At 47.0% G+C, this 13,182-nt stretch overlaps 1 protein-coding gene across 1 annotated transcript in view; it reads right to left on the bottom strand.

Annotated features, from left to right (window-relative positions):
• The window catches only part of BRICD5 (BRICHOS domain containing 5), a 17,720-nt gene extending 5,819 nt beyond the window's left edge, over window positions 1-11,901 (bottom strand). Inside the window, exons 1-5 of the mRNA XM_029286424.1 lie at window positions 11,863-11,901; window positions 11,373-11,414; window positions 10,575-10,706; window positions 2,419-2,571; window positions 274-381 (exon numbers count right to left, since the gene is read on the bottom strand). Coding sequence (XP_029142257.1) covers window positions 274-381; window positions 2,419-2,571; window positions 10,575-10,706; window positions 11,373-11,414; window positions 11,863-11,901 — 474 coding nt within the window. The remainder of the gene's footprint in view (window positions 1-273; window positions 382-2,418; window positions 2,572-10,574; window positions 10,707-11,372; window positions 11,415-11,862) is intronic.
• Between the last annotated feature and the right edge of the window lie 1,281 nt (window positions 11,902-13,182).

Below are 13,182 nucleotides of genomic sequence, written 5' to 3'. Positions count from 1 at the left end.
AATTCTCCCTAGGCCAGACCCGCTTGCTGAAAAAGCCATGTCTTGAGGGCGCGGCGAAAAGATAGGAGATCCGGAATCGTCCGGATCTCGGGGGGTAGTTCGTTCCAGAGGGTGGGGGCACCCACAGAGAAGGCCCTCCCCCTGGGGGTCGCCAGCCGACACTGCTTGGCCGACGGCACCCTGAGGAGGCCCGCTCTGTAGGAGCGTACCGGTCTGTGGGAGGGAGTCTGTGGCAGAAGGCGGTCTCGGAGATATCCAGGTGTTGGCACTCACCTTGTGCTTTGATAGGTTGAAGGAGGCCTGGGCAGCATCCTGATCCTGGGCATTCATCCTCTTCAGGTAACAGTTGCTGTGCCCCGACAGCTTATAGCAGACGTAGCCCTGCACAGAGAACCAGGCAAAGCATGAGGTCCATTAATGCCCCCCCCACCCTTGGGTTACACCAGACCAGCTTGGGAGCTGCCTTTCCCACGTGCCAAAGACCCAGCCTGGCCTGGTGAGGTTCACCTGCCTCAGCAAAGAAACAGATCGAGAATAAGAACAGCTTATTTCTGTGTAAGCCATCGGGAGTCACCGAGACTGAGTTGGGCGGCCATATACATTTTCTATATCAATAAATAAATGATCTTCCAGGCAGCCTGACTGGAAACTGAGTTCTGCATCGCTGCCCTTCAAATATGCTGCAGATGTGGGGAGCAGGAAAAGGCTTTGGGGACTCTCACAGGTTCTGGGGTGTGGGGGATCAAGATTAGATCCTGCAACATTATCCTGGGACGTGTAGATTTGCCTTCATTTGTGACATTTTACAACGTTTTTGCCTCAAACTAGCATTTATTTCCAGTTTGCTTAATAAATGTGGCATTTGCTTAACAACTGCCACAAAAAAGGTAGCAAGATTGGGTCAGTCATGTGGTGACACGCTTTACAAGTGTCATAACTTAACGATCACAATGGGCAGGCTCCATTATGATTGTAAGTCGAGGACCATCGGCCTTTTCTGAAATTGGAGAGTTACAGTCCCTCTTGGGAGGAGGAGTCAAGCAGAAAATTGTTGTTGTTGTTAGTGGCGAAGTCGTGTCCGACCCATTGCGACCCCATGGACAACGTTCCTCCAGGCCTTCCTGTCCTCTACCATCTTCTGGAGTCCATTGAAGCTCACACCTCCTGCTTCAGTGACTCCATCCAGCCACCTCCTTCTCTGTCGTCCCCTTCTTCTATTGCCCTCGATCTTTCCCAGCATTAGGCCCTTTTCCAGTGAGTCCTTCCTTCTCATTAGGTGGCCAAAGTACTTGAGTTTCAACTTCAGGATCTGGCCTTCTCAAGAGCAGTCGGGGTTGATCTCCTCTAGGACTGACCGGTTTGATCGCCTTGCAGTCCAGGGGACTCGCAGGAGTCTTCTCCAGTACCAGAGTTCAAAGGCCTCAATTCTTTGTCGCTCAGCCTTTCTTATGGTCCAACTTTCACAGCCATACATTGCAACTGGGAAAACCATGGCCTTGACTATACGCACTTTTGTTGGCAGGGTGATGTCTCTGCTTTTTAGTATGCTGTCTAGATTTGCCATAGCTTTCCTCCCCAGGAGAAAGCGTCTTTTAATTTCTTGGCTGCAGTCCCCATCTGTGGTGATCTTGGAGCCCAGGAAGATAAAATCTGTCACTACCCCCATTTCTTCCCCATCTATTTGCCAGGAATTGAGAGGGCCGGATGCCATGATCTTGGTTTTCTTAATGTTGAGTTTCAAGCCCACTTTTGCACTCTCCTTCTTCACCGGCATCAAGAGGCTCTTTAGTTCCTCTTCACTTTCTGCCATTAGAGTGGTATCATCTGCATATCTTAGGTTGTTGATATTTCTCCCGGCAATCTTAATTTCAATTTTTGATTCATCTAGCCCTGCCTTTCTCATGATGCATATAAGTTAAATAGGCAGGGCGACAGAATACAGCCTTGCCGGACTCCTTTCCCAATTTTGAACCAATCAGTGGTTCCGTGTCCAGTTATCACTGTTGCTTCTTGACCCACATATAGGTTTCTCAGGAGACAAATAAGATGGTCTGGTAGGAAATTAGCTTGGACTTAACTATGTAAATACAAAAGGGCACGGTCTGTTCCTCCTTCCCTCCCCAAAGCCTTTGAGCTTTATCTGGTCTTTCCCAGGCGAAAGCTGCCAGTCTGGGGAGATTCCTGAATTACAGGCAGAAACCAATAAAATAGCGATTTGAAGCTTATGCTTGTGGGTCTGGTTGTTCATGCCTGACACCCTTTCATGCCAGTTGCGCCAACATGTTCTGGCCAGGGCAGCCCAACGTTGCATAACAGGAAAGTCTTTTCCAGTAAATCATTGTCTGTGCACTCTTCCCACCCACGTGCGCCTTACACACTTTCTCCCCTTCTACTGGGAAAGGCAGCCCACTTGCTCACATTCTTGCAGTCGAACAAGATGGCGGTGGTTTGGTTGCTAGAAGACGTGATGTAGTAGGTGATGGTGTTCTTGGCCTTGCTGACCACCACTGACTGGTTCATTAAGGATCCCGGGCGATTCTGGAAGTTTAATCGCATTACCTGCAAAAGAGGCTATAAAAACGCAACACACAGTGAGATGACTTCAGCAAGTTGCATCAGACCCTCCGGCACCCACTTCTTGTAGGTCTCCCATCCCTGCCCCTTCCCAGCTCCTTTTAGGGCAGCGGTGGGCAACTATGGCCCCTTTACAACCTCCAGGCTGCCTCAGGAATTCTGGGAATTGAAGTCCACAGATCATAAAGGGGCCATAGTTGCCCACCCCTGTTTTACCTCAAAGGGGCAAATGTGCCTTGGGACTGGCTTGCTTTTTCCTTTTCCCAAAGTATTGACCCAAAGTGACCACTGAGTCTCGGAGACAGAAACCAGCTTGGTCAGTTGGGTGTGCTTGACTCTTGGTCAACATTAATGTAATTTTGGGGGAGACCTTTGAGTGAGTGCTGCCCCCATTCTAAGGCTGAGGGACTGGCCCAAGGTCACCCAGCTGGCTTCATGTCTACGGCGGGATTCAAACTCACTGGCACCTTAACTACTACACCAAACACTCATTTTAATGTAATAGCAATGATTAAGATATAGAAAATAGTTCTATTTCCTTTTCTAAAAGAAGCAAAGAGTCTGATGGAAATATACCCAGGAATTAATGACTTTGAGATGGTTTCTTAATTATCCTGGCTTTATATTGTTCACATAGCTGATTAGGACTTCCAACAATTTCAACCGTCCATTGCTTAAATTTTTAAACGATGGCATTTTTTTTCATTTTGAGTCAATGAGTCATTGATGGTGATTGTGTTGAGAAATTGTATTGAGAAATTCTGTCCAATACTTCCAAGAGCCACCAGAGTCTTCTAAAATTATTCTTTCTACACAACCATGGATTTTTGTTGTGGAGTTGCTTGATCCATAGTTTTTTTTTTCCTTGGAGCCAAGACTGAAATACACTGATTCTGGAAATTCTTCAAATACAGGCTGCCCATGTTCCTCCCTCTGCCATTTGTATTTGATGCCAATTACACTTAATTAATATGACCATCTAACCCTCTGTAGTGAACTCTGGGTAGTAAATAAAACAAAAATAACAATAATCCAAAGGAACTAAGAACAATTGCAACTGCCAAGATACAATGAGCCAAATAAACCTCTTCCATTTTACGGATGAGTAACAAATAGACAACAGACAGATAGCCACATAACACTCAGGACCAAACATTTAAGGAAATCACCAGGTTGTATGGCTTTCAGACAGGCCAAAAGGCTTGGTGCCCTCCACATCTCAGGGCAGGACAGGCACCCCTGCCGAGAAGGCATGTCTCCTGGGTGCCACAAGAAGTTACTTCTTAATGGAAGCGACCTGGAAATGTCCACCATGTTGGATCTAGGGGGACAGAGGGGATGGAGACAACCAGAGGCAGGCAGGCAAATAACCACATAGGGATGTATAAATGATAACTAGCACCTTGAATTGCATCCAGGGATACACGGAGCCAGGATAGTGTTATGGATTTATAGTGTTACTTATGACCATCTCAAACTGTCAGCTCTGCTCCATTCTCGACCAGTTGAGGTGTAGGAAATGACCAAGCAGAACCTTAGGGAGGGGTCAAATGCGTCATCAGTCTCAAGTCCCTTCACGCCCACAAAAGATCCAGACGACCTTGAATTCCGTTGACTCTTATCTACCATCAATTTGCTTTGACTGTTAGTACTTCAAATTCTTGAAGAGACCTTAAGTTGGCAATTTTGTTTCTTTTAACAACCCTGTAATCCCTTGCATCAGGGTGGAGTCAGGATGACTGAATGGACCTGAGTGTCCTGAATGGACCTAATGCCCTTCCCGACGCCTATGGGGAGTTTGCAGTAGATATTTTCTCTTTGTGCCCAGACAGAAAAATATCTACTGGTGCTTAGGATTGAACTCATGATTGCAAGGAAAAAGCCCCACCTCTAGGCCACCATGTCACTCAGAGTGCTTAAGCTCACAATAAGCATATATATGCATTTGAACTGCCTGGACTCCTAATTTCCCGCGCTTGATATTAAGCTTCCAAGCGTTCATCAAAAGCAATCTTGAAATGAGCGTTGACTAAGCTGAATGACCATGAGGAGAGCTTCTCAATCCAGAAAAGGCAGCAACTGGTACACAAGACGAATTTGTGCAACACCCCCCTCGTCAGAGCTGCCATCCACTCCTGAGGCAAGAGCAGTGAGCCCAAGAAGGCTCCCAGATTGTATTTTTGGGAAATAGTGCTCCTTTCAGAGTTAAAGATGGAGATCTGGGAGATCTAAAAACTCACAGCCACTCAAATCTCGTTGGAAATATCAGAAGGAGTCCAGTAGCCCCTTTCCCCGTTAAACACAATTTATTAAAGGGCGGAAGCCTGGTGAGAGGCAGCTCACCCCAATTTAAATCAGCGAAGCCGCTCCATGTGCCTGATGAAGTGAGCTGCAGTTTCTGAGAGTATATTTAACCCTTATTTTATACCTGCAAAAGGTGCTTCCAGACTTTTTACCCCCATAGACCAAGAGAGCTGTCCTCCTCTCAGACTTGTAAAGGTTGAGTCAAAGCCTGCTCTTCCCCATTCAGACCCCCACAACCATGGATGGAAACTAATCAAGGAGAGAAGCAACCTAGGAGAAATTTCCTAACAGTGGGAACAATTAACCAGTGGAACAGCTTGCCTTCAGAAGTTGTGGGTGCTCCATCACTGGAGGCTTTTAAAGAAGGGACTGGACAGCCACCTGTCTGAAATGATATAGGGATCTCCAAGGTCCCTTCCAATTCTAATGTTCTATGAAAGAACCTGGTAGCGTCACTTGGTTGACCCTTAGCAGAGAGGTAGAATTAGTATAATCAACATTATTGATCACACCTTACTCTGTATTAGCAGATGGCCTTACCCAGTAGCTTCATATAGATGTTAAATAGAAGCAGGGAGAGAGGAGAACCCCAAAGCAGCCTGAAGGGCATGGTGGCGCAGTGGTTAGAATGCAGTACTGCAGGCTATTTCTGCTGACTGCCAGCTGTCAGCAGCTTGGCAGTTCAATTCTCATCAGCTCAAGGTTGACTCAACCTTCCACCCTTCCGAGGTCGGTAAAATGAGGACCCAGATTGTTGGGGGCAATAGGCTGACCCTGTAAACCGCTTAGAGAGGGCTGTAAAAGCACTGTGAAGCAGTATATAAACCTAAGTGTTATTGCTATTGCTAAGAGCAGGGGGCTAGGGCTAGACCTACTACCAGACCATCCCACCAGCTGGAATTGGCCTTGGAGAAAGGAGAACAACCGCCAGAACATGGTCAAATCAGATCTTTATTATTATAGACCAGCATAAGGCGGGTGGGGAACAGTCAATTAAAGAGCATCAGAATTTAAAAAAAAAAGAATTCTAGGAGAAGCTAGAAAATATATTAAAACAGAAACTGTATATTAAAAAACGAGTCTAAAAGAGTAGGAGCATTAGATGGGTGAGGGGAGCATAAAGGTTAATATGTGGAAGATTATATTAAATTACAGAGCACTCTAGTGTGGCAAACTAAGTCTAATTTATGGCATGGGTCATCCAACACATTTTAAGCACTGCTGCACACAAGCTGGCAACACTATATGCCAGTGATGGCGAACCTTTTAGAGACCGAGTGCCCAAAAACTGCCCCCCCACCCCCGTACTCGCTCCGCCCTGCCCACTGGACCACCCACCACCTCCATGGCCCACCACAGATCACCCAGGCTGGGGACACGGTCCATGTGCCCACAGAGAGGGCTCCAAGTGCCACCTCTGGCACCCGTGCCATAGGTTCGCCACCACTGCTATATGCCACGGCAGGATTGCTATGTGAAAGCAGGGGGTGTAGAATTGTCCTTTGTGCCCAGGTATTTATGCAATGATGAGACTAGTGTGAATGGCTGTATGGTAAAGGCACATCCTCAGTTGTTTCTGTGTGTCCAGAGTCACAGGGCCTCGACTCTCTGGGTAAGGAATCTTCCACAGTTGAGGGAGGGCAGAGTACTTTAAATACCAGAATTCTGCAAAGGGTTCATTGGCAAAACCATAACTCATGCTTCCAACTCCTGGTCCCAATCCTCTAAACCAGAGGTCCCCAACCTTTCTCGGTTGGCGGACCAGAGGGAAAGGGAAGGGGAAGCATTTTATGTGCACACGTGCGACGCAAATGGGGCGGTGCTAGTGCCCATGTGACACTCGCTAGCCCTGCCCCATTTTCACCACGTGGGCGCTAGCGCTGCCCTGTTATCACCGCACAGAGCCCTGTTTAGGCCGTGCGGAGCCCCGTTTAGGCCACATGGAGTCTCATTTAGGTTGCGCAGAGCCCTGTTTAGGCCGTGCGACCGTGGCGCTAGCACAAGTGGGGATCAGTGCGCGTGCTGGGCAGTCTGTCTTGCGGCCCGGTGGCCACGGCCTGGTAGTGGGCCGTGGCCCACAGGTTGGGGACCCCTATCCTAAGCCAGTGTTTTCCAACCTTGGTCACTTGAAGATATATGAAGTCCACACATGTTCAAGTTGGGAAACACTGTCCTAAGCTGATCCAGAAGGATACAATAATCAGTTCCATCAAATCCCTTTATTAAATCAAGGGCAGGGCAATGTAGAAGCACCATCTCCATCCATGTCCCATTAAATCTGATTGAGTGCAATCAAGGCCATTTCAGTGCTGTGAACTATTGTGAGCCTGACTGGGAAGGATGCAGATAATCAGTTTCTTCCAGGGTCCTCCAGAGCTAAAGCTAATCACTCTTCTTAACAACTCTCCCAAAGAGGAAGAAAACTGGAGACCACATGAAAATTGTCCAGTTCTGGGCTATCCAGCAATGACTCTTTGAGTCACCTTTTTCAGAGCAGGTAGAACCATCCCCTCCGTGAAGGAAGCATTAAGCACCACATGGCCAACCTCATGTCACAACCAAGAAGCCCTGACCAACCAGGAGAGTCAAAAGTTTTAAAACACAGATGATTGAATTCGCAGCTCCAAGGACCTTATTTGCTTCACCAGGACCAACAGGCTCAAAATCCTCCCAGATAATCATGCTAGGTCACGCCTCGTGTATCTCCATAGGATCTGCACAGTTAAAATCCAACTTCGAATGATTCTGAAGAACTCAATCCAGATGCCAGGAACAGTCCTTATATAGAGGCTCTGTGTCAGGACTGCCATCCTGCTACGTCATACTTCGCCTGCTGCCAGCTTGCCATACTCAGCGGGGGAGGAGGGGGCTTACTGAAGGAGGGAATAAGGGGGATTAGCATGAGAGGAATCAAAACTACACATTGTGTTGTCCCGCAGGAGACACCAGCCATTCCAAGGTCACACTATGTATGGAATGCAGAATCATCCCATGAAGCCAGGGACTGTTACCCAAACAATTTGTTAGAAGTTAATTGGACACTTAAAGGTAACCAGGGGAGAAGATGGAAACATGGGAAAATAACTCTGATGATGTTACCTAATTTGGGTAATGAAACGTCTGTAAGAAAACAAGCAAGCTCAGAGAGCACTCAGGACTCTTCAACAAGGGAAAAGTTAATCCTGTACTTTGGGTGCAAAAAGCCCAGAACTGGCTTTGCTTCTTCTGTGATAGAAATAAGTGAATGGTCTTCAAAATTTAATATTGAAAGAGAAATTTAAATTTGAATTTGCTGCAGTGGAAACTTACTGAGTAGAGAAACAAGCTTATAATAGATGGGAACTAGGAAAAGATAACATAAAGGAAGGATGTAAGAGAAACAGGTAGGGAAAATTGTTATCTGGGTCTTCAGAATGGGAAAAGGAGCTGTAAGAGAAGATAACTACCAAACAGGAAAGAACCTATTTTTCTAAGAAGTCATAAAAAAGGGGGCCAGAACTCAGACAACTGAGCATGTGCAATTAGTTGATTAATATTAACTGACACACCTTGCATAAATTATCTCCTAATTTTAATGTACATGTGATGTATGATTTAGCATGTAGCAGGAAATATGTAGGAGTCGTAAAGAGTGTAACCTCATAGTACAGTGATGGCGAACCTTTTAGAGACCGAGTGCCCAAACTGCAACCCCAAACCCACTTATTTAGTGCAAAGTGCCAGGGCTGCATCAGCATTGTGGTGCCCTGGGGGAGGGCAGGGAGGCGCCTCTGAGTGCTGCCTCTGGCATGCTAAAACTGGGGCACAAAAATGGGCCACCGTGCTGCAAGGCGCAAAAACGGCTGCCGCCGTGCCGCAAGGTGCAGATACAAGGCACTGCACCATGCAAGAACGGGGCAGGGCTAGTGAGTATCATGCAGGCACTAGCCCCGCCCCAGTTGCAGCGCGTAAAATGCTTCCCCCTCCCTTTTCTTCCAGTCCACCAATCAACAATGGTTGGTGACCTCTGCTCTACCACTTCTACTCAAGCTTGCTAGTCGGCCGCTTCGCCTCCTTTGTGCTGGGTGGGGCTCCTGCTCTGGGCAGCGGTGGCGGCCTGATGGACCTGCTGCTGGCGGCGGTGGTGCGCGTGCCAACAGAGAGGGCTCTGAGTGCCGCCTCTGGCACGCGTGCCATGGGTTTGCCACCATTGTCATAGTACCTCAGCCAATGGGGAAAGAGGAAGGATGTGGCGGCCGGGACAGGGTTGTATAAAGAAGGGAATATTTGGGGTTGGAACTTTGGAGAGAACCGAGCTTTGATAGCTTCTCTTCCCGCTTATTGTAATAAACGAAACAAAAGGCCTTCACTGGATCTTGGCTGGTTATTGGCCAGGCGAGCTGGCCTCTGGTCACGAAGGAAAGTAGCCAGGAGCACAAAACATTCTGTAACCACTTGGCTTTACTTTTTGTTACTTTCATCAATAATGGATTCGAGAGTCTTTCTTTTCTAACTGACTGAGTTGGGATGGCTGACACTCTGCAAATGTTGCTCCTTTCTTATCCAGAAGGAACTGAGTCATATTAAGCAGACGATTGACCAGTTTTCAGATGTGATACGGGCAGAAAAATAGCTAAATTTTTCCATCCTTATTAGCACAAGATAGTCTTTAAGAAAGGCTCTTGCCAGGCTCAAATGGGGTCAGAATTTGCTTTACTGCAGGAGTGCTCTAGGCATCTCTTCTGCTGACTCAATCGGTTCTTCTGGACGGTGCAATTTGGTCAAGAACGGTTCTCATTCCAAGCGGTGATCAAGACCTTGGATCAACTGTACCAGGAACAACCCATGTTCCTTTCAAAACCCAGTAGGGTCCATCTTGTGCCGGGGGTTGGGGGGCGGGGAGGAAGAACTCTACAAATGGGTCCCAGCTTCCTGCAGGAGGGTGCAGCCAAGGGAACTCCAAGGCCAACAAAAGGGCTCTGCCTGTGGTTGGAGACCGATGGCAGCATCACCCAGTTGCAGACCACGTCACTGCCTAAGTGCCAAATCTGAAAGGTGATCGTCTCCCCCACCTCCCGGGAGGGTTGGACTTGACAGCCTCAAAGGCCCCTTCAATTCTAGGATTCTGTTGTCTTCTATATTCTATATTCTTCTATGAATGTAGATATACCCCTAGTATCATCAATACAAATTGGTAGAAAATAATAGTTTTATATATACAAATGTGGCAATCTGTGGAAGACAATAGGAGGAAAGAGCCAGTTTGGTGTAGTAGTGAAGGTGCTGGTCTAGAAGCCATGCGGTGGTGAGTTCTAATCCTGCCTTAGTTATGAAGGCCAGCTGGATGTGGCTTTGGACCGATCATTCATTCTCAGCCCCACCCATCTCACAGGGTTATTATGGGGAAAATAGGAGTAGGAAGACATACTAAGTATTTTTGCGGCCTTGAGTTATTTATAAAAAAATATAAAGACAAAAAAAAAGATAAAAGAATTTTTTTTTTAAAAAAAAAAGGTTTTCTTCTTCTTCCAGCTAGGTTTGTAAACAACAGAAACAATTCTATCCATTTTACCATTATTCAAACTGAATATGGTGGGAGTGACTTCAGTGCAAGGCAGAAGCCTTATCTTGTTCAGAAGGAGAGAAAGTTTTTAGTTACCCTTACAAAAAATTGAGAATGGTGACTAACAGCACTCTGGCATAAAGCCATGTCTTACCTTGGGCGAAGCCTGGGTGAAACTGACAGTCGCTGCCACCGTGATGCAGATAATTCCACAGGCCAACGTAATGGAGAGGATGGCCCCAAATACTCTGGTGGGGCTGTGGGATTCTGCTGGAGGGGGCCTTTCCTAAACGGAGAAAAGGGAAACCAGCTCTCAAAAGTGCCTGGATTCCATGGTTGTTTTCATGGATAACCGTCACGTGTAGCAACATTCTTTTGGGACGGGGGCAAAGGGATTAAGCACTAAAGATATCGGACACTTGCTTTTGAGCTATGTGAAAAGCACAGCAATGGAAGAGTTTAACTCCTCCGTTCATGTTGTCAGAATTATGCAGGACAATTTAGACTAATCTTTAGCTCCATTGCTTGATGATTAAGTTTCCAAAAGCTATAGATATTTCCAAAAGTTAAAGAAATTTGTCCCAACTGTTTTGGCTACAGCATGTAAGTACCGTAATCTATAAATTGTACAGTCTTCCTGTATTCCTAGAAAGTGAAGCACCCAATTGACTTATTTTGGTTATCAAATTGTTTTGCCAATCTATCTATCTATCTATCTATCTATCTATCTATCTATCTATCTATCTATCTATCTATCTATCTATCTATCTATCTATCTAGTTTTTCAAAATTTGGATTGCTAACAAAGAATTAAGGGAGTACTGGGATAGCTATTTCAGACCTTATTAGGTTTTCATCAGCCAGACATACCCTTGCTGATATGTATATATAAATGTATACACACACATACAAAGAATGTATAATACTTACAGCAAAGAAGAAACTTAATTACCTGAGTGATCTTTTCCAATAATGGATAAATGTGGGATTTGCTCTCAGAATAGAGCCCTCATCTTATGGCACCTACAACACAAAGCCCTACCTTCAGCCTCTCCAAATGGGTCCCTTCCAGATGTGAAGGATCATCCAGACCAAGACATCTGGTGGTGGATGACCTGAGTGGATTAATTGCTTATGGGACATTGTGGCAGGTGCCTCCAAGATGGTTCTCTACCTTGGGGAAAGGAGACTCAAGCAGCTGCTGAGTTTTCAACCTATGGAACGGGGCTGGACCCAGGAGTTATGGAGGGGCTTCGCTTAAGCAGCATCCTTTCCCTCCCCCGGAGCAACATAAGAGCCAGTCCCTGGATGAAGCCCAGGGGATCCAGTAGCTCTAAACCATTTTGGTGCACAAAAGCACCCACTACCGTTAAGATGGGACCCTCATTTGCCGACAGAATCAGGCCTGTGAACAAACCTAGTGGGGAGGGAAGGATACTTACTGGAGAGAGGGCGGTATGAGCCACGGCCTGCTCCTCCATCCCGGATCTCCCTTTCCTTGGACTGAGGCTTTGCAATTCCACAGATCCCAGCTGGAAACTCAAGAATGTGCCCAGGAGAGCCAGGTGAGCGGTGCCCCTGGATTCCCAGCCTGGGCAGAGGCATGTGGAGGTGAAACTAGACTACCTGGAAGGTGGAGGGAAGGGGAGCTGCAGAGAGATGCTGGCCGGGCCCCAGTGATGCTTGCCCTGCCCTGCCCGGAGAGACAGCCAAGGCATTCACGGGAGCACAATCGAGGGCTTTGTGTCAGGGACCTTGCACGCTGGCAGACGTTCCAGGGCTCCACAACCCTTTCTTGTAGGAAGGAACCTGGCTGGGGGAGAGCAGCTGCCTGCCCCCCAGGCCGAGAGAGCAAAGGTTGGGGGGGGATGAATGCCCTGCTTGCCCACCAGCTCCACCGCCTCTTCTGATCTTCATCTTCCACTGGAGAGATGCTCTTTGCTCCCATCACTTTCGCTTGCTTGTTTGTTTCCATGCACAAGGAAAGGAGGTGTCCAGTTCTGGAACTTCAGGGACAAGAACCCATCAGATAAGGAAATAGTTTTCTCCCAGAACTTCATTTTGGTAGAGCCCATTTGCACGGGGCGTTTGAAGATTTGTTTCAAATGGCTTGTGTGCACGATCAACCTGCCCTGTTTTGCTTAGCTTACGGTTTAGTTTTTGTGAAAACTCAGAAATCGGGTGAATTCATTGACCAAACTGAGAAAGTTGTGTGGATGCAATCAATACACCACAAAAACATGTTTGTTGTGAAATAGTTGCCTCCTTCAGTTTCCCCTATCTTTCCTCTTCCTCTACCTCCCCCCTCCTCCTATCTCTTTCAAGATTGCAAGACCCTTGTGGGAGGAACCTTCTACATTTCCTGATTTGAGAAACAGAGAACAGCTGCCTCTTTGAGTGTGCAAATTTCCTTTGCAAATGTGAAAAGGCTCCTGGATTCCTGGTTCGTCGATGGCACAAAATGCAACTGTCCTGACAGCAACGTGGAAGGGGCTTGCCTTGTTCAGAGATTATTTTGATTTTCCAATCTAGCTCACAACTTTGCCGTTTGGCCTGAGCCTACTTATAGGTTTTTAAAATTGGCCCCAGGTCAGCTCCAGGTGCCCAAACTCTTCTTGGCTGGAGTTGAAAAAGGAGGGATGCAAACTCAAATCTCACCGTATCCCCATTGCACAGAAAGCTCTCCATTCTGTACACATACTAAGTAAACCCTCAGCAGGACCTGCTCAGCTCTCCACATTCCTTGGTGCTCTACTAGAGGA

Source organism: Protobothrops mucrosquamatus, unplaced genomic scaffold (assembly GCF_001527695.2).
Source record: "Protobothrops mucrosquamatus isolate PMUCROS unplaced genomic scaffold, P.Mucros_1.0 scaffold3618, whole genome shotgun sequence".
NCBI lineage: Eukaryota > Metazoa > Chordata > Lepidosauria > Squamata > Viperidae > Protobothrops > Protobothrops mucrosquamatus.
The sequence above is the reverse complement of the archived record's forward strand: the minus strand, read 5'-3'. Positions and strand labels throughout refer to the sequence as shown.